This window comes from Tenrec ecaudatus, chromosome 8 (genome assembly GCF_050624435.1).
Source record: "Tenrec ecaudatus isolate mTenEca1 chromosome 8, mTenEca1.hap1, whole genome shotgun sequence".
Taxonomy (NCBI): Eukaryota; Metazoa; Chordata; class Mammalia; order Afrosoricida; family Tenrecidae; genus Tenrec; species Tenrec ecaudatus.
Window position 1 is genome coordinate 27,252,782 of NC_134537.1, and position 20,802 is coordinate 27,273,583.

At 45.3% G+C, this 20,802-nt stretch overlaps 1 protein-coding gene across 1 annotated transcript in view; it reads right to left on the reverse strand.

Moving 5' to 3' along the window:
* Window positions 1-20,802, reverse strand: part of EHHADH (enoyl-CoA hydratase and 3-hydroxyacyl CoA dehydrogenase) — a 46,327-nt gene that overhangs the window by 16,867 nt on the left and 8,658 nt on the right. Inside the window, exons 4-5 of the mRNA XM_075556167.1 lie at window positions 19,343-19,454; window positions 12,374-12,478 (exon numbers count right to left, since the gene is read on the reverse strand). Coding sequence (XP_075412282.1) covers window positions 12,374-12,478; window positions 19,343-19,454 — 217 coding nt within the window. The remainder of the gene's footprint in view (window positions 1-12,373; window positions 12,479-19,342; window positions 19,455-20,802) is intronic.

Consider the following 20,802-nt stretch of genomic DNA (forward strand, 5'->3'; position numbering starts at 1 on the left):
CGAACCCACCACCGCTCCTTGGAAGCAAAGTCTCCGTCTGTTTCTGTAAAGACTGTCAGTCTTAGAAACCCTATGGAGCAGGTCTACTGGGCCACCGAGAAGTCACTTGGAGTCGGAATCAGCCTGCTGGCCGTGGGGTTGGACTATGCAGAGGAGCGTTCAAAGTTCATGGGGAAATTTCACCATCGTTAATTCCACTTCTCCATGAACTTTCCGAAACCTCCTCATACATGTTCTTAGTTGCTATCAAGTTGATGCCGACTCGTGCTGACCCAAGATGGCAGAGAATGGTTCTTCAGGGTTTCTCAGGTGGGCCCTCTCCAGAGTGGACCCCCAGGGCAGGCCCTCTCTGCAGTGGACCCCCAGGAATGTCTTCTGAGGCACCTCAAGGTGAGTTCACACCAACCACCTTTTTTGGAGACTGGCCTTCCCACATTCTCTCCCCCCCCCCCCCCCCGATTCATTATTTTTCCCCCGAGGCATAAGAATATTCCAGTTTTGACAAGAATAAATGAATCATGCTCCCAGAGGAAGAGACGGAGGTGATTATTTTTGCCTCCTTCCTCCCGCTGCACGCTGACAGGAGGAGAGTTTCTCAGCCTAGAATAAAGCGAGACTCAAGATGTGATTCACAGAAATGGTTTCCTCAGACTTCAAAGATGCTCTGTTCTCTGACCCCGCCAAACGGGAAGCGGCGTCGCTCAGAGAAGGACGCAGAAGGACACCCTTCCCCAGGGTGCAGGGAGGTCACCGCGAAGCTCCACGTGGACACACGTGCTCAGGCCACCACTGGAAGGCAGCGTGGGCTTGTTCCTCAGAAGCGTGGTTGTACAGATGTCCCCAGAGGTGAAAGGACATCACCGGGAGCAATATCTGAGACTGCTGCCTTCTTCTTCTTCTTCTTTGTTTTTAAGGCCAGAAAATCAAAATGAACAAAAGACATGTGAAGCGAACCATCTTTGGGCAGCGTTAAAATCGCTAAAAATGGCTAGCACCGCCCAGTGCAGCCATGGAGACAGGACCGGGGCTCACGAGAGGGACCAACAAGAGAAGTGGGTTCCCACGTGGAGGCCCCCACTTGGGTGTTCCGTGGGCCTGTTGGGTCTCCTGCAGGGGAAGGTGGGCAGAGAGCGCTCAGAATAACTTTCAGCTCCGTGCCAGAAATGTGCCCAGGGTGACCAGGAGCTCTTACTTAGCTCGGCAACAGGCAGGTGGCTGGTTACAGGCGAGTGCAAATCCCTAGCACGGCACAGGCACCTCCCCTCCCCAATTTGGGCAAAACAGCGGGCTTTGGCCAAGCAACCGCTCTGCTCAATCTATTGCACGGCAGCCCTCGGTGAGGCTTCCTAGAACAAGAACATTAAGATGCATGAAGGTAATTACCTTCCACAGTCAACTCTCCACGACACAGGTGACGTTTGTACAGGAATTTCCAACTGCTTCCCAAATCACAAGGAGCCCAGGTGGCGTAGTGGGTTAAGCATTGGGCTGCTAACCACAAGGTCAGCAGTTGGACTCCCCCGGGGCCTCTGAGGAAGAAAGACAAGGCTTCCTGCTCCGGTCAAGAGCGACAGCCTCAGAAGCCCAAAGGGGCAGTTGCTCTCTGTCCTCTAGCGTCACAGTGGTGGCGATTTTTTTGGAGGGGTCCCAAGTCACAGTTCTAGGTACACTTTAATCTCCTTCACTCCTCTCCCACCTCGACCTGGCGCCCAAACAACTGATGGCTAAAACGCATAGCTCGTTTTATATGGCGCTGTTTGCCGGCTGCTCGCTGTGCCACCCGCGGGGGGTAAGTCGATGGGTATCATTTTTCCAGCAGCAGGGGCTCCCTTCATGTCTCTGTGTCCTATTTTGGTCATTCTTAACCCAACTCCACACTTTTTCACAATGTTATTTGCACACCTATTGCAAGGTTTTCTAGCATTAAGATGCATGAAGGTAATCACCTTCTGCAGTCATCTCTCCAGGACACATGTGCAGACTGCGGAGGAATTTACAGCTGCTTCCCAATTCACGAGGAGCCCCGGTGGCAGAGACATCTCTTTTAGATGCACCAGGAAGCAGAAGCTGTCTATGACTTCCTTTCTGGGCATATTTGCTTCCTTGTGGTCGCCTGGATCGGAACTCACAATGTCTCTAAGGGCTCTCTTCCTTCCCTGTTTTCCTGTTGGATGTGGAAATGCCATGTTGTCGGACAGGCTGACCAGACCCCATAGACAACCGCACAACATGCTGCCTGGCTGTCCACACAATCGCTGGCACGTTCAAGTCCGTCACTTCAGCCAGTCTGCCAAGCCATCTCACTCAGGGTCTCCCTCGCCCTCAGTGACCCTCTACTTTGTGATCCAAAAGGTTTCTACTAGCTGATTGGGGGGTAGTAGATATCCAGGCCTTTCTTCCTAGTCTTCCTTAGACTGGAAGTTCTGCTGAAATGAAGCCGTGATGGATGGCCCTACTGGTAAGTTTAAATACTTGTGGCTTTTCAAATAGTTTAACTTCCAGTACCACCAAAACCAAACTAAACCGACTGCCATCAAATCAATTCTGGCTCATGGTGACCCTACAGGACACTGTAGAACTGCCCTTGTGGGTTTCCAAGACTGTAACTCTTTACAGGGGTAGAAAGCCTCATCTTGCCCCCAGGGAGCAGTTGGTGGTTTTGAACTGCCGACCTTGTGGTTAGCAGGCCAATGAGTAAGCCACTACACCACCAGGCCTGCCATGGCAACATGCAAAGTGCCACAGTGTGACACTGGCAGATGGATAACTGGTTCCAAACTGCTAATAAACACTAACAGTGACCATCTTCCCTCCCACCTTTCCACCGGATGTGGAACCAATGTCAGAAACTCCAAACTCAGAGCAATTGAGTTGATTCCAACTCAAAAGGAACCCTAAAGAACAGAGTAGAAGGGCTCCTGTGAGTTTCCAAGACTGTCACTCTCTACAGGAGTAGAAAGCCCCGTCTTTCTCCCACAGAGCAGCTGGTGGTTTTGAACTGCCCACCTTGCCCAGCGTGTAATCACTAAGCCACCAGAGCTCCTTGGAAGCGATCTGAATGTTCTGTATCATCTTCTTTTGTTACTTTATTACAAAAGAAGGCATCAGTCAAAAAGTGAGAGAAGTTGGGGAGAGGAGGGATTTCTGAAATATTTTTAGAAGAAGGACAGGGAATCAATAAAAATGATGTCTTCTTTTCATGAGACATATTCACATACCATAAAATCCACCACTATACACTGTACGGTTCGGTGGCTTTTAGTATATTCAGAAGGGTGCACCACCAGACGTGTATAGTTTTGAGCTGTGTCTTTCACACCTGACTTCCTACGACCTTTAATGCTGCAGGCAGCGCTTGTATGCCAAGGACAAAAAGTCAAAACTAGAAAAAGTTCCACTTCTTACCCTTCTTCTCTGTCCATCAGTGGTTCTCAGAGTGAACCCTGGGATGGCCGCAGTGCCTGGGAACCAGTTATGCCCCAGACTCCAAACTCACTGCCACGAGTCAATTCCAACTCAGAGCGACCCTACAGGGCAGAGTAGAAGGGCCTCGTGGGTGTGCAGACTGGGATTTTTTATGGATGTAGAAATGCTCGTCTCTCCTGGGAGCCTGGTGTGTTGCTGTTAGGTGCCATCGCGTCAGCCCGGACTCAGAGTCACCCTATGAGCAATGGCACAGAACACTGCCCGGCCCTGTGCCACCCTCACATTGTTCTTCGGCCTCAGCCCACGGATGCAGCCACTGTGAAGCCATCTCCCTGAGGGCATTCCCTTCCTTGGCTGCCCCTCCACTTGACCAAACATGCTGCCCTTCTCCAGGGACTGGGCTCTCCTGACAAGATGTCGAAGTATGGAAGATGAAGTCTTGCCATCCTAGCCTCTAAGGAGCACTCCTGCCTTACTTCATCCAACATAGACCTGTTTGTCCTTTTAGAAGTCCGTGGTATGCTCAATACTCTTCTCCAGCAACACAACTCAGAAGCATTGAGTCTTCTATGGTCTTCCTTAGTCAGTGTCCAACTTTCACCTGCATAGGCGGCAGTGGAGAGTAACATGGCTCAGGTCAGGCATACCTTAGTCCTCAGAGTGGCATCCTTGCCTTTTGATTCTCTAAAGAGGTCTTATGAAGCAAACAGATTTACCTAATGTAACACAGCTTTTGATCTCTTGACTGCTGCTTCCATGAGCATTGATTGTGGATCCAAGCAAGACAAAATCCTTGACAACTTCAAAGTTTTCTCCGTTTATCATGAGTATTTGGTCTACTTGCGAAGAGTATGATCTTCTTGACACCGAGTTGTAATTCATTCTGAAGGCTACAATCCTTGATCTTCATCAACAAGTGCTTCAAGTCTTCCTCACTTTCAGTAAGCAAAGTGGCATAGTGTAGGTTGTTAACAAACCTTCCTCCAATCCTGATACCACAGTCTTCTTCATATACCCCAGCTTCTGTGATAATTAATTCAGCATACAGATTGAATAAGCATGCTGGGAGGATACCACCCTGTTGCACACCTTTCCTGACTTTAAATCATGTGCTATGCCCTTGTTCTATTCACACAACTGCCTCTTGATCCATGTACAAGTTTCTCATGAGCACAGTGAAGTTTTATGGAATCCCCATTCTTCTCAAGGTTATCCATAGTTCATTATGGACGACACAGTCAAATGCCTTGGCATTGTCAATAAAACACAAGGAAACATCTTTCTGGTATTCTCTGCTTTTAGCCAAGATCCAGCTGATATCTGAATGCTATCCCTCGTTCCGTGTCCTCTTCTGAATCTGTCCTGAATCTCTGGCAGTTCTCTGTCAATTACTGCTGCAACCATAGTTGGGTCATCTTAAGCAGAATTTTACTTGCATTTCATATCCGTGATATTGCTGTATAGTAATAGAGCATTCTGTTGGGTCACCTGTCTTTGGAATGGGCACACATATGAATCTCTTCCAATTGGCCAAGTAGCTGTCTTCTAAATTTCCTGGCATAGATGAGTGAATGTTTCCAATGCTTCTTCAGCTTGTTGAAACACTTCAATAGACAGTCCGTCAAGTCCCAAATTCTTGCTTTGAGCTAGTGCATTCAATGTAGTTTGAAAGTCTTCCTTCGGCGCCATTGGTTCTTCCTTACATGCTCCCCCTGAAATGGTGGGTCGTTGACCAGTTCCTTTTTTGTACAGGGACTGTGCACTTCTTCTGATGTTTCTTGCACCATTCGATATTTTTCCCATAGAATCTTTCAAGATTGCAACCCGAGGCTTGAATTTTTCTTGAGTCTTTGGGTTTCAAATATGTTTTGCATATTCCTCCTTTTGATTTTCTAGTTCTAAGTCTTTCCACTTTTCTTTAGATCAGGGGTCCTCAGACTACGGCCCGTGGGCCACATACGGCCTGCCAAGGATATTTATCCAGGCTGCTGGGTGTCTTTGCCCTGTTTTTTTTTTTTTTTTTTTACTTTAAAGTAAGATATGTGCAGTGTTCAAAGGAATTGTTCATAGTTTTTTTTAAAAACAAACAAACAAAAACTATAGTTTGGCCCTCCAACGTGTCTGAGGAACAGTGAACTGGCCCCATTTAAAAAGTTTGAGGACCCCTGCTCTAGAGTTTTTGGCTTTGTCTTCTCAAACTGTCCTTTGAGATTTTCTATTCAGCTCTTTGATTTCATCCCTTCTTCCAGTTGCTTTAACTAGTCTACTATTAAGAGCAGGTTTCAGAGACTCTTCTGACATCCAGAGACTCTTCTGGATCTTTTCTTTGTCTTTTTAATGACCTTCCGCTTTCTTCATGAATGGTGGTCTTTATGTCCCCCACAGCTCATCAGGTATTCTGCTATTAGTGGTCAATGTATCAAAGCTGTTTTTATGATGTTCTCAAATTCAGGTGGGATAGATTCAAGGTCATATTTTAGCTCTTGTGGAATTGTTTGTAAAGTCTTCACCTTTATACTGAACTTATAGACGAGCAATTGATGGTTCCACAGCTGACCCTCATCTGTTTTCAGTGATATTGAGCTTCTCTATTGTGTATTCCACAAGAGTAGTCAATTTGTATATTTACCTTTTGTGTTGTTGAAAAAAATTATTTTCTATGAACAACTTGTTGGTTTTGCAAAATTCTATCATGCAATCTCCAGCTTCCTTTCTATCACCAAATCCGTATTTCCCCAACTACCATTCCTTCCTCTTTGTTTCCAACTTTCCCATTCCAATCGCCAATAATTATCAATGGATCTTCATTGCATGTTTGCTCAAGTTCTGACTGAAGTCATTACTAGAAATCTTCAAATGTCTTCATCACTAGCTTTTGTGGTTGGCGCGTAAGTTTGAATCATAGTTGTATTGGTTGGATTTCCTTGAAGGCAGATAGATATAATCATAGACTGCCTTGTACTTCATGATGGATTTAGGAAGATCCTTTTAGACTCTTTAATGCTTCCTCCCCCTGCCCCACCTTCTCCCCACTCACATCATGACCCCAATTCTACCTTACAAATCCAGCTAGACCAGACATGTTCATGGTTACAATAAGAGTTAGAAACACAGGGAATCCAGGACCAATAAACTCCTCAGAATCAATAATGAGAGTAGCGATACCAGGATGGAAGGGGAAGGTGGGGGGAGAAAGGGGAACCAATCACAATGATCTACATATAAGCCCCTCCCCAAGGGGACATACAACAGAAAAGTGGGTAAAGGGAGACATCGGTCGGTGTAAGACATGAAAAAATAATAATTTATAAATTATCAAGGGTTCATGAGGGAGGGAGGGTGGGGAAAGGAGGTAAAAAGATGAGCTGACACAAAGGACTCAAGAAAGGGTATTTTGAAAATGATGATGGCAACAAATGTACAAATGTGCTTGACATAATGGATGGAAGTATGAATTGTAATAAGAACTGTATGAACACCTAATAAAATAATTAAAAATAAAATTTTAAAAAAGATCCTTTCAGACAACGAATGCCACACCATTCCTCCTAATTGTGTTATTCCTCTTGACTGTCATTCCCAGCACAGTAAGCCACATATTTTCTGACTCAAAGTAGCCAATACCAGTTCATTTCAGTTCACTAATTGTTAAGATATCCAGTTTTATGCATCCCATTTTATTTTTGACCACTTTCACTGTTTCCAAGTTCATTACTTCACACAATCCAAGATTAAAAGATTGTTTGCTACTGTTCCTCCATACCTTGAGCTGTGCCCCATTAGCAAATGAAGATCCCAAGACCCACTCCCACAGGCCTCACCGGCTCCCCGTCACCGTGGGGGGGCTCCTCCCCCCAACCCAGCTCCTCTTCAATCCCATCTCAAGGGCCCTCCCACCTGAAAGCCCCTCCTCCAGTAGTCTCTCCGACAATGTTCTGCTCCCTTGGTATAGGCTTTCGGTATCTAACAATATTTCTAAGTTATTCATAAGGTTTCCAGAGGAAGGCTTCTTCCTCTGACTCGGGGAGCTGAGTCTTTCTTTGTTGACTGTTCTCAGTCTGGAAGCTCTGCTGAAACTTGCTCATTTGGGGTGACTCTGTTGGCATTTGAAATACCAGTGACATAGCTTCCGAGCATCACGCAAGCCACCACGGTACAACAAAATGATAGACAGCAGCTTGCCAAAGAGGCAAATTCTCAGCCAGCACCTCCCCTCCCCTCTTCCCGGATGGACTGAATCAGATGGTCCTGAGTGGGGCCCCACAGTAGGTCTTTCAATAAGGGCCTCCACGTGACTCTGATGCACAACCAAATACAAGAGTCTTTGCTCTCTGTCAAGGGGACTTCACTGGCTTCAGACAACTACGGATCTGTACATGTGCATGTACAGTTACATGTCTGCATGTGTACTACAGATGCACAGGGAATTAATATTCACGCTAGATGTCTGAGAAGCCCTGTCCTCTAAATCAATAGACATATGAAGAGTTATATTTAGGAACAAACTGGGGGGTAGGGGGAGCAAGGAAAAACTGGGAAGCATGAAAAAGAAACACCATACTGCAAACAAAAAGAAACAGGTCACACAACTCCTTTTAATTAAGCCATTGAATTGTATGATAGGTGAATGGTATCAAAAAAACTTTTTAAAAATTAAATTGACAACTATCAAGGGGGAAAACTCATCAGGATAAATAAACCTAGCTACAGTCCTTGTTCTGTAAGATCAGAGGCAAAGGTAGGGCAGGCTGCTTGGAGTCAGTCCTCCGTTGGACCTGCCCTACTTGTCTACCGTGGCTCTCTCTCTCTCTCTTACAAAGCCAGACATGATCCAACTCCCAAGAGTGGAACGCCTTTAAAAAATAAATAAGAGTATCTGAGACCCTAATTCCGAAAACTCCAAACAGACCCAGTGGTGCAGCTCCGGTTACAGCAATGACACCAACTGAAAGAGCCAGACGCTGAGCTTCCCCACGGTCCTTGCAGCATGAAACATCGTGTAAACTCAATGAACTTTGTTGAACCTTTCTTGTTTTTCGATGAAGACCAACCAAGTCCTAAAAGGTGAGGTGATTTGTTTCAGGTCCATAGTTAAAGTGCTTTACCACACGGTCAAGATTTCCCTTTTCCCTGGGTGTAAATATAATGATTCGGATACTAGAAAAAGAAAACATTTTTAAAAATCAAGTCTTAATAATAATAAAATTTAAGTTAAAAAATCAAGTCTTCATCACTTGCCACACAAATATAATCACTGTTAAAAGTTTGGTACATCCCAGCACTCTGTGATGGTCACCTTCTTGACACGATCATTGAAGACAGATGTGTACATAAGCAACTGTGGTGAAGAAAGCTGATGGTGCCCGGCTATCAAAAGATATAGCATCTGGGGTCTTAAAGGCTTGAAGATAAACAAGCAGCCATCTAGCTCAGAAGCAACAAAGCCCACATGGAAGAAGCACACCAGCCTGTGTGACCATGAGGCGTCGATGGAATCAGGTATCAGGCATCAAAGACCCAAAACAAAACAAAATCTTATCAATGTGAATGAGGGGGAGGGCAGAGTGGAGACCCAAAGCCAAACAAGTCAACTGGACATCCCCTATCAGAAGGGTCACAAGGAAGAGATGAGTCAGTCAGGGTGCACACACCGACAAAACACACAACTTTCCTCTAGTTCTTTAATGCTTCCTCCCCGCCACTATCATGGCCCCAATTCTACCTTACAAATCTGGCCAGACCATAACATTTACACGGGTACAGATAAGGGCTCACAACACAGGGAATCCAGGACAGATAAGACCCTTAGGACCAAAAAGGGGAGTTGTGATACTAGGAGGGTAAGGGAGAGGGGATAGGGGAGGGAGCAGGAATTGATCACAATGATTGACAATGTATGGCCCCTTCCCAGGGAGACAGACAACAGAAAAGTGGGTGGAAGGAGACAGTGTACGGTGTAAGACTTGAAAAAAAATTATCAAGGGTTCATGAGAGAGGGTGGATGGGGGAGGGGGGAAATGAAGAACTGATACCAAGGACTCAAGTAGAAAGAAAATGTTTTGAGAATGATGATGGCAACATGTGTACAAATGTGCTTGACACAATGGATGGATGGGTGAATTGTGATAAGAGTTGTAAAGAGTCCCAAATAAAATGATTTTTTTAAGTTTACAAAGGCTTGGATAACCCCAAAGTAGAAACAACTCAAATGTCCATTAATCAAAAATGGATAAACAAATTGTGGTGGACCCACACAATTTGGAATACTAGTCAGTAATGGGCATAATCAGATATTAATACATGCAACCGCATAGGTGGACCTAAAAAATACTATGCTAAGTGAAAGAAGTCAGACACAGGCTATATATGATACTGTATGATCCACCTCCAGGAAATCATAAAATATGCAAATTATATCAAGGATCCCATAGTGGTTATGCATTGGGCTGCTAAGTGCAACATCAGCAGTTCGGAACCACCAGCCGCTCCAAGAGCAGCGGACAGAGTTTTCTATTCCCATAAAGAAATACAGTCTGGGAAACCCACAGGGGCAGTTCTACCCTGTCCTGGATGGTCGCTCTGAAGCTATGAGTCAGAATCAACTCTGTGGCAGTGAACTTGGTTTTCGTTTGTTTTTTCACAGCAACAGAAAGCAGACCAGCAAGAGAACAGTGCCTGGGAAGAGACACAGTCATGCTTCTTTAGGCGGTAGAACTCCATCTTGATTATGGTGTGGTTACATAACTGCACGTAATTACGAAAATTCATCAAATGCGCCACTTACAATGGGTGGATTTTATTATGTGCAAATTATAGCTCTATAAAGCTGGGGGGAAACAAAACAAAACAAAAATCACTTAGAAATGTTTGGAAAAATGTACTCCCCCCACGCTGAAAACAAAGCAAACCAAGATCACTTGGGAAATTTTCCATTCTTTTCTTCCCACCCATACATACTGTATGTGGCTGTAATATTGCAGAATACAAGCAGCTATATTTTAAATATTTTATATCATAACGTTCTGCATGTTTCTATATATGGCTCCATGACGGCAATGTCAAATAGTAAAGTGATTGTCCACAGAGTTGAGAGCTCAGAACAATTTCCCTTCTGTCACCAGGTGGGTTGACCAGGTTTTAAAGCATGTGATTCTTCAATATTAGGGTGCCACCAAGTGGCCAAACTGTGTAATTGTTGTTGGATTGCACCCAAACCAACCAAACTCACGGCCATCTAGTGGATGTGGACTGTAGTGACCCTACAGGACAGGTAGGACTGCCCCTGGGGATTTCCAAGACTAACTTTACAGAAGTTGAAAGCCCTGTCTTTTCTCCTAGGACCTTGCAGTTCACAGCCCAATGCATAACCACTACACCACCAGGACTCCTCCTGGATTGCACAGATTTAAGGTAACTTAACTCTCAAATCTGAAAGTAGGAAAATCCGTTGAGAAAAAACTTCCTGTTGAAATTGAGGGTCTTAGAAACTACTGTCATGTGTAAATGCTGCCACACCAAACCCACTCCCCTGAGAAGATCCCAATTCTTAGTGACCCTATCCCGGGTTTCCTAGACTATACATCTCCACAGGGGCAGGCAGCCTCATCAGGCTCCCTCACAGGGGCTGGTGGGTTTGAACAGCCAATCTTGCAGTTAGCAGTCCAATGCTGAGGCCACAGCAACAACGGGGTTACTTCTTCTGACAATCCTTAACCCTCTCCTACTTGATCACCTAAGGCTGTACCTTGCATGATTTAATCACGAAAGGATTAGTATCAAAAAAGAAGAAAGAAACTCACTCCAAATAAGTCTTAAAGAAATGTCAAGGTCCCTAGGGAAGACCCCAATGAGAGAAGTAGCTTGGTTTGCAGAGACAGGAATTCTAGAGGCTCTGGGCTTTGTGGTGGTCCATTGAAGAGCCTGTCTTCCCTTGGTTGAAACACTGTTTCCTTGTTTTTGCTTAATTAGATTTCTCAAAGAGAAATAAGTTCATGTGCTAAAAACTGAAAAGGTACAGGAGTAGATAGCTGCTTCTCTTAGTTATCCACCCCCAATCCCAGAGGCAACCATTTCTTGTGAATCTGTCCAGGTGTACTTAATGCCAAGACAAGCAAGTACATAGACACATTCTCCTCACAGATATGTTCTACCCCACTGAGGCAGTTAATTTATTGTGCCAACCTAGCCAGTAAACACATGTGTGATTAACTGAAGGGTGGAGAGATAAATGACTCGGCAAGCCCCGCCTTTCTTGTCTCTTTGATCATCGCACCAGTGTGTGGTCGCCTTGCTTGTTCTGTGGCTCAATTTGCACGTTACACTACCTGTGGGACACCTAACCCATGGACTATGTAGCTGTAATTTGAGGTTCCTTCAAGACCTGCTTCACCACACCATTGGAATTTACATCTCTTGAGCTGGGGACTGTCAGACCCTGGTATCTGGCTGACTGTTGGTGATTGTCTTGCTGTTTGCTGCCTGTGCCCGGATAGCCTGAATTTCTCTACAGAGGACTACCTGGCGACCCTCAAGACTTGAAGGACTGCCAGTGCCTCACAACTGTTTCACGGGAGTGAGTTGCACCGAGCCATTTGTACTACTTTATAATTTAACTGTTTATTTCATGTGTTATATATCTATCTGTATATATATATATATATAAATTATTAGCAATCTTGTTTTGTCTTTCTGGAGAACCCTGTCTAACATACCCACTCTCCTCTTTTTGGCTACACGAAAGATTAAGACACTATAAACAAGGATTTTTTTTTCGCACTCGGTACTCTATTTTGGAGACCATATCATATCTGTTCCTAAAGAGTTTCTCATTCGTTTTTAAGATGTAGCCTATTCTGTCGGATGGATGCACAATAAGATACGATGGTGATTTTTTATGCAAATGGACAGTTAACTTGCTTCCGACCGAGTGCTACTTCGGTGTTCTTACCCAACACTCTCTGGGCTAATTTGATGGCTTCTTCCACAGGGTCTGACTTCACGACTTCATCCAGAATACCCAGCTTCAGTGCTTCACGGGCTAAGATATGTCTTCCTAAAACAAATCAAAATGAAACAAGCTAAAGATCTCTGTGAGATTAAAGCAGTCGCATTATCCTGCTTGGCCATCGACACTTATTTCTAAATAAAATAACTAGGACGACAGCGGTTGCCGTACTAGAGAAAGCAGTCGGCAACTAGAAAGCTTGGATCCAGCACCTGCTCCGCCTTTGTGCTTGTGTGACAGTGAAGGTCTGCACCCTCGACCAGAACGTCCTCGTTGGTAAACGGGAACAACTACACCTAACGAAGTAATTCTGAATATTCGGTTAGAATAGTACATGTGAGAGTATTTCATAAACTATAAGGTTTTACACGGCAGCGGTTCTCAACCTGTGGGTCGCAACCCCTTTGGGGATCGAACGACCCTTTCGATGAAGTAGCAACGAAAATAACACTATGGTTGGGGGGTCACCACCACATGAGGAACCGTATGAAAGGGTCGCGGCCTGAGGAACGTTGAGAACCACTGCTCTACAGGAACACAAGTTCATGTGATGAGAGACAGAAAGGGGTTAGTGTTTCTTATAACAATAGAAATAATAGTTACAGAGCAGTAGCGGTGGTCATTGCCTTATACCTACCACGTACCAGCGGTTGCTGGCTCTCCCCTCCCCACAGGTCCCTCAAGAGAAAGGCCTGATCTGCCCCCAAAGGCCACAGCCAGGAGAGGCCCTCGGAGACGCAAGGCCTTTCAGGAGCTGGGCTTTACTCTTGACAGCTGGCTGGGTGTCTTTTGGTGGCTGATTACAATGAAAAAGGACTTGACCCCACACATAAATATAGTTGCAATGACAGGAAGACAATTATTAAGGTGACATGATAGCACAATTACACTCAAAATAACAAGACCAGAGAGGGTGGACTTATGCCACTGGTTGGCTTCCCCGCATCTCAGCACATCCCTGAGTCTGTGGGATCACTCCTGTGAGAGCGTGGCAGCCCTGCCCTCTCCTGTAGGAGCCGAAAAGGAAGCAGGGAAGGACGGTGCAGAGTTCCTGCAGACCCGGGGCCCCAGGTGCATTTCATGGATGGCGCCCCCGAGTGCCTGGTGGTGCTGGTGCCACCAGCGTCTCCGGTCCAGCAGTGCTGCTGGCTCCTTGAGTCTACTCATAGCTCTAGGGGTTGGGTTACAGCAGTTGGGTGAGGGTTTGCATCGCTCTAGAATTCCCCCGGGTGTTTCTTAGGTATTATTTGACCTGCGTCTGCCGAGGGTAGAGGACACAGCAGGAAGCACCCCAGCACAGGATCAGCAGGAAGGAGACCTGACACATGGCTTGCTTGGCCCCCAGCACCAGCTTGCCTTCTGAAGAGCAATCATCAGACCAGGCTTTGATAGTGGGCTGTGGTGACGGACGTCTCTGAGACAAAGCCTGCCTCGCTGGTTCTCATTAGTGCTTCAGAGACCCCGGTGTGGGTTTTCTCTGGCAGCTAGACAGTTTGATGCCTCTGGGCAGGGGACACTCTGTAGAGGCAACATTTGGGCCATCTCTTGGAATTGCCTTAGAAAGCACGCTTTGAAATCTCCTCCCACATATGACAACCACTAGGTGAGGGGCGAGGATGTCGCCTACCCAGGTTAAAGGGACCAAGTGCACAGAAAGTAGGGTGGAAATGAAAAGAGCCTTTGTGACAACAAAGCAGAAGAGACGTGCGCTGCCCACAGAGTTTCTTTAGTTGAAATGAATCCTTCTGGCCCGGATTTCCTAAAGCGGAGGAATGTACCACGAATGTTCTCACGGAGTCCGTGAGATATCAGTTGATTTTCTTTCTTTCCTTTATTAATCATTTTCTTGGGAGCTCTTACAGATAATAGCAAGCATTATTTTACAATTGTTACTGTCAGTTTCAATACATTTTCTTTCTTCTTGAACTCTTTGATATTGTATCAAAGAGTGTCACCTGTATCACCTCCTTCCCCCACCCTACACCCCAGGAACCATTATTATTTATTATTATTATTTTGGCCGTGGCTTACACCATCCAATGTAGCCATTCACCTACAATTCTGTTATTCATCCCCCTTGAGTGGGGTTACAGTCATCATTGCTATCAGCTCCCCTCACCCCCTCTTCCTGCACCCTCAGGGAATCATTACTCTCATTACTGTTTCTGAAGGGCTCTCTATCTAGGCTTTCATGCATCAACGCTCCCAATTACACAAATGAACATACACAGGTCTAACAAGATTAAAGAGGTAAAAGCAAAGACCGTAATAGTAAGGGGAGGAAATATTAAAGATCTAGAGCAGCGGTTCTCAACCTGTAGGTCGCAACCCCTTTGCAGGTTGAACGACCATTTCACAGGGCTCGCCTGATTCATAACAGTAGAAAAATGACAGTGATGAAGTAGCAATAAAAATAATTTTATGGTTGGGGGGGTCACCACATGAGGAACTGTATGACACGGCATAAGGAAGGTTGAGAGCCCCTGATCTAGAGGATAGGTATGTATTTCATTAGTGCTATGCTGCTCTCTAGATTTAACATCACTTCCATGTGGCCCTTCTGTGAGGGACTAATTATCGTACAGGTGAGTTTTTGGTCTCCACTTTGTCCACGTTCCTTCACGTCAATTTGACTGCTTGTTTCCCAGATGCTATATCTTTTAATAGCTGGGCACCATGAGCTTTCTTTACCACATTTGCTTATGCACCCATTTTGTCTTCAGTGATCGTACCGGGAAGGTGAGTATCATACAGTGCCCCAAGATTAGAACAAACCATCTTGTACTGAGGTAAGACTTAAGTAGAGGCCTAACGTCCAAGATGCCAGGTTCTTTTGCACTATTTCAGACACCCCAGTCCCTAAAGACTCGGGGCTGTACATCCAGCCCACATCTTCAGGCTCAAATTTAAACTTGGTTTTTCTTGAGTCACCCTCAGTGTAGAGAACAACCATCCTCTATTGGCCTCCAGCAAGAGACAGCACCATGGCAACTGAAGGTGAGACACCCCTTCTCTCACCTGAGCAAGCTCAATTTTTTCCAGTTTTCTGCATGAGTTTTCTCCCGATATTTTCTACACAGAATCCTCCCTATGTGTCATTCTAAAATTGTGCCCCCTATAAGGCACACTCACTGTCATTGGATCAGTTCTGATGCACAGAGTAGAACCGGGGTCCTAGGCGATCATCTTCATGGCAGCTGTCTGCCTCGGCTTCCCCCTGCAGAGCGGCTGGGGGGTTTGTACCACAGACCTCCAGGTTAGTAACTGAGCACTTTAACCACGTACCTCCAGCAACCCTCAAAGTTGTACAGGCTGCCTACAAAGATATGGTTCCAATGCTACCTTTCTTCTGAATCAAAACACTGTCCATCAGATTCTCCTCTTATCTCCAGCATGTTAATAATGGGGCTAGTTCTATGTGCAGAGGTTTAGAAAAAGGCATCTCTAAATTCATTTTACTTCTCTTTGTAAAAGAAGTCAATTTTCTTCTTGATTTCCCTCAAGATACGCTTGGATTTCAGATGCACTGCTGAAAACAGGTCCAAAACATTGCTCAGTAGTCTGCCAAATGCTTTAATTTCGGTAAGCCTTAGAATGTACATTCATTGCACACTATTATGATCTCCTCGCGATCTCTGCCTACTTTCCATTTTTCCGTTTGCAGAATGCACTGTCTCCTGTGCTCTGAGTTTCTTGCCGTCATCTCATTGTGAATTCTACTTCGGGTCCTCAAGAGTGCACGTTCTTAAAAGTGAATGTACCACAGCTGTAAATTAAAACAATTTTAGCGAACAAATAAATGTCGTATCATTAGTATTATTAGTTTTTCCAACTCCGCTTTCACATTTCATAGGAGGTCAGATGTCTAAGATGAGCCTGGAAGCTTAGGAAAATGCACTCCCTTGTCTTTTCTAGCTGCTGTCTTTGGTGTGTGGCCCCTTCCTCCATCAACAAGGGCCAGCAGTGTCTCGTCTCCTCTTTGAACCCTTGTCTTCCTCTTCTAAGAATCACTGTGATTTTATCGGGCCCGCCCAATACAATCTAAGACAATCCCCCAACTCAAGATCCTTAACTTAATCAAATCTGCCGAGTATCTTTGAACTATGGCAGCAGGTTCATAGGGTCTGGGGATTTGGGTGTGGACGTCTTTGAATGGAGAGGAGGGCAATATTCTAACCACCACAGCTGCAATCTACCAAATGCCTTTTTAAAAAACAAACAAGCGAACAAACAAACCTTTTATTGGGGGCTTGTACAACTCTTATCACAATCCATACGTACATCCATTATGTCAAGTATATTCTACCAAATGCCTTTTATATGCCAAGCAATCTGCCTGTAGTAATGAGTAAGCAGAGGCTGAGAGGAGCTCAGCCCTTGCCCCTGAATGCAAGGCCAGTGCATACGGCTGTTTATCAGACACCTCTACTTGGGTGCCTCATGCTGGTGTTGTTGCTAGGTAGCAAGTCGGTTCTGACCCACAGCGACCTTATGTCCAACCAAAGGACACACTGGCAGGCCCTGTGCCACCTTCACAATTGTTCTCTGTGCTCGAACTGATTGACGTAGCCACTGTGTTAATCCATTTGGTCGAAGGGCTCCTCTTTCTCACTGGCCCTCTGCTGTACCAAGCAGGATGTCCTTCTTCAGGGACTGGCCTCCCCTGACAACACGTCCAAAGGACGTGAGATGAATTCGTACCATCGTTGCATCTGAGAAGTATCCCGGCTGGACCTCTTCCAAGGCAGATCTGTGTGTTCGTTTGCCAGGGCACACTCCCAGCAGCATTCTTTGCTAGCACCAAAATTCAAATGCATCAATTCCTCTTTGATCTTCCTTAGTCATGCGCACGAGGCAAATGAAAATGCCATGACTTGGGTCAGGTGCACCTTAGTCCTCAAAGGAACTGCTTTGCTTTTCAATCCTTTAAAGGGGTCTTGTGGCACCGGGTTTCCCACTGAAATGCATACTTCACTGCTGCTTCCACGAGCATGGGTGGGGGATCCAAGCAAGGTGAAAGCATTGGCAACTTCAATCCTTCCTCCTTTTATCATGTTGGCTCTACTGGTGCAGGACTTGGGTTGTTTTTGCATTGAGCTGCAACCCATCTGCAGACTCAGCCCTTCGTGTGCTCTGTGAGCGGACTCCCCCGCGCCAGTAACGGACGCAGCCTCTGGCTGCTCAGGCCATTCGAAGCCGCTGTGGCTTCTCTCGCTCTCTCACATCTCATCTACGATGCCTCACAAAATCCTGCTGGCCTCACCTTCAAAATACGTCCAGAATTTGCTCCCTTCTCATGTTTTCCCTGCTACCACCCAGGCCCCAAGCCCCCATCACCTTGAATCATCTCAACAGCCTCTAACCAGTCGTTCTGGTTTTTCCCTGCTCATGTCTATTGCAACAGCAGAGCATCTTTTACATCAGCTAACGAGGATGTCCTACTCTGCTCCTCAGAACACTGCAAGGCCTCTCTTTAAAACACAAAACAAAAAGTTGTATTGTGACTTCGGTGGGAGTTGACATGTCGGATCATCGATTTTGTATTCAGCAATGTAACCTACTTATCAAACCTCCCAATGGCTTCACCTACCTTCCCCCTTTTCTCTCATCTCCCCTCCACCCAGGTTAGCACCTGCCAGCCCTCTAGTCCATCACTTCACCTCCCTCCTTTCCCCTCCCACCCTGGCAATCATTGAAGCCTGTTGTTCAGGGTCTGAAAACCTTTGCCTCCATTTTTCCTATGTAACCGTGGCCTCATACAACATACGCCCTTTTGTGATTGACTAATTTCACTCAGCATGACGCTCTCCAAGTCCATCCATGCCACGAGGTGCCCACTGCACGTATTACTCAATCTTCACATGCCAGGTGGTAGCTGTCGTGAAATGCGTCACGCCAGGTCATAGGGACTCCCAAGTACAACAGACCAAACGGCGTCCAGCCACGCATTAGACTCGCCCACAGCCAGGTCTGAGGCCATCGTCGCCCGCTTGCTGCCACTCCATCTCAAGGAAGGTCTTCTTCTTTCTCACTGACCCTCTACTCTAACGAGCGTTGACGTCCTTCTCTAAGGGCTGGGCGCGCCTCATCGCACACCCAAGGTCTATGAGCTGCAGGTCCATTATCCTCTCTGTAAAGAGCATTCGGGCTACAGAGAACATTCTTCCGGCAGCCAGTGTAGTAAATGTCATTTCTGTCCACATTTAAGAAGTAACTAAGGCACAGAAGAGTGAAGGGGCCGGCCCCAAAAGCTTGTCATTTGTTTTACTTGTTTAGAATATATATATATATATATATACACACACACACACATATATATATATATATATATATACATATTTTTTTCTTTCTTCCAATTTTACCCCAGCTGAATATCTTCTTATATATTTGTGTGATGGTATTTGATAATAAGGTCAGGGTCTCTAATATTTTCAATATTGAAAAGTTTTAAAAAATATATTGAAAAAGAAAAGGTTCTACTTACAATTACTATCTAAATACTTGAGAAATAAGAAAATGAAGTCAATTCTACAGAAAAATAAAAATTTTCCTTAAAAATTCCCATTTTAGTTCTTACTTATATTGGATCTGAGTATAATGCACCCTCTTTTTCTGAAGAGACATTTGGGCCATAATAAGGCTTTCCCTTTGGCGATGGCTTTGTGTTCACTCTCATTCAGAAAGCTATCCCCTTTGATCTTCATGATTCTATTTCAGAGAGAAGGCATGCTTTGCACTTTACAGGTGAGAAGATTGAAATTCAGAAAAGTTAAAGTATCTAATTAAGGTTACATGGGTAATAGTGATTAAACCAAGATTTTTCTAAATCTCAGCCCGGTTCTTTACATTTGTGTGGTCAGCTACTGGCAAGATCTGTACTGTTACTGCTGCTGGTTGGCACTGAGTACTAACCTGAGGTGATTAGATCCAGCGCAGCAGGAACCCCGGCGAGTCTGGGCAGGAGCTGGGTGCCTCTGGCGCCGGGAAGAATGCCTAGTGTGACTTCCGGTAGGCCGACTTTCACCTACCAAAGATTGAAGGCGTACAGGCAATTAGAATGAGGAATGTTCACAAGCAAAGCAAGCATCCCCTAGGCTTCCCACCCCTCAAAAACTCCGCTGCCTCGAATCCAACAAGGGTTCATACAGGGAAAATCCGTGCGGCCCCATCCGTGCTTGAGTAAACAGAGTCGCGCTGTCCTGCAACGTATGTGCTGCACCACATCTCGAGCATTTGGACACCCCTTTCTCTGACTCTGCTGTCACTCACCAGGTAGCAACAACACAAAGGGACCGTTCCCTGGGCCCCGGCCAGAATCAGGTGGCACAAGAAAGTCAGGAGCCAGCCCTCAGGATGGGAAGACACATTTTCAAATGGTTTGTCTGGTAACGGAGTTGGACCAAGCACAACAGTTCTTCAACAAAAGGAATCATAGGTCTGAATGTATTTCTGTTTGGGAATAGGGTTTTTTCTTTGATAGGTTAAGGAAGCCATCAGTGTTACTTTTGAGACGTAAAGGAGCGGATTGGGCAGAGAAATGAGCAAGCGCAGAGAGGACAAGACAGGGGCCACCGGACTCAGTGGCCGGGAGGGAGCGAAAGAACCGAGGAATGGCAGACGGAGAGAGACTAGAACCTTCCTCCCAAGCCCAGAGGACGGAACAGCCCTCTCCGGGAGCTGGGCCCCGAGATTTGACAGTCTGGCCTCAACCGGGAGAAAATAAATTTCTCTGTCAGTTAAACTGTTACAGCAGCACTGGGAGACTACTATCTATGATTATTCATTTCTTAGAAGAAGGCGTAAGCGTAATAAGCCTTCGTGAGAATGAATTCTCACCATCATCGAGTCAATTCTGACTCATAGTAACTCTAGAGGACAAAGTAGAACTGCCCCTGTGGGTTTCCAAATCTGTAATTTTTTTTTTAAGTTGTAAATTTTCATAGAAGCAGAAAACCTCATCTTTCTGAAGTGGATGGTAGGTTTGAACAGCTGACGTGGTGGTTAATAGCCCAATTCATTATAAGGACGGGTTTAGGCAACGGTATTTTAGATATGACATCAGAAACACATGTAAGATGAAGAAATATAATTTAATTGGTCTTCATGAAAATAAAAAACTTTTATACAACCCAGAAAAGAACAGTTCAACAAAGAAAAAAAAATTTTTTTTCTTGATGTGTAGGCCTAGTCCTCGGGTTGCATGTGGCACTGATTCCTAAAATTGTATAGGTTAGACAGCAACAGCTCTCGTTTCTTAGAGATGGTATTCAACCATATTTTCATAAAAGTATAACTTTTAAGCCATACTAATTTATTAATGGATCATCCTAATTTTAAATATGAGAAGAATTCAGACTCAGAAATTACAGGAT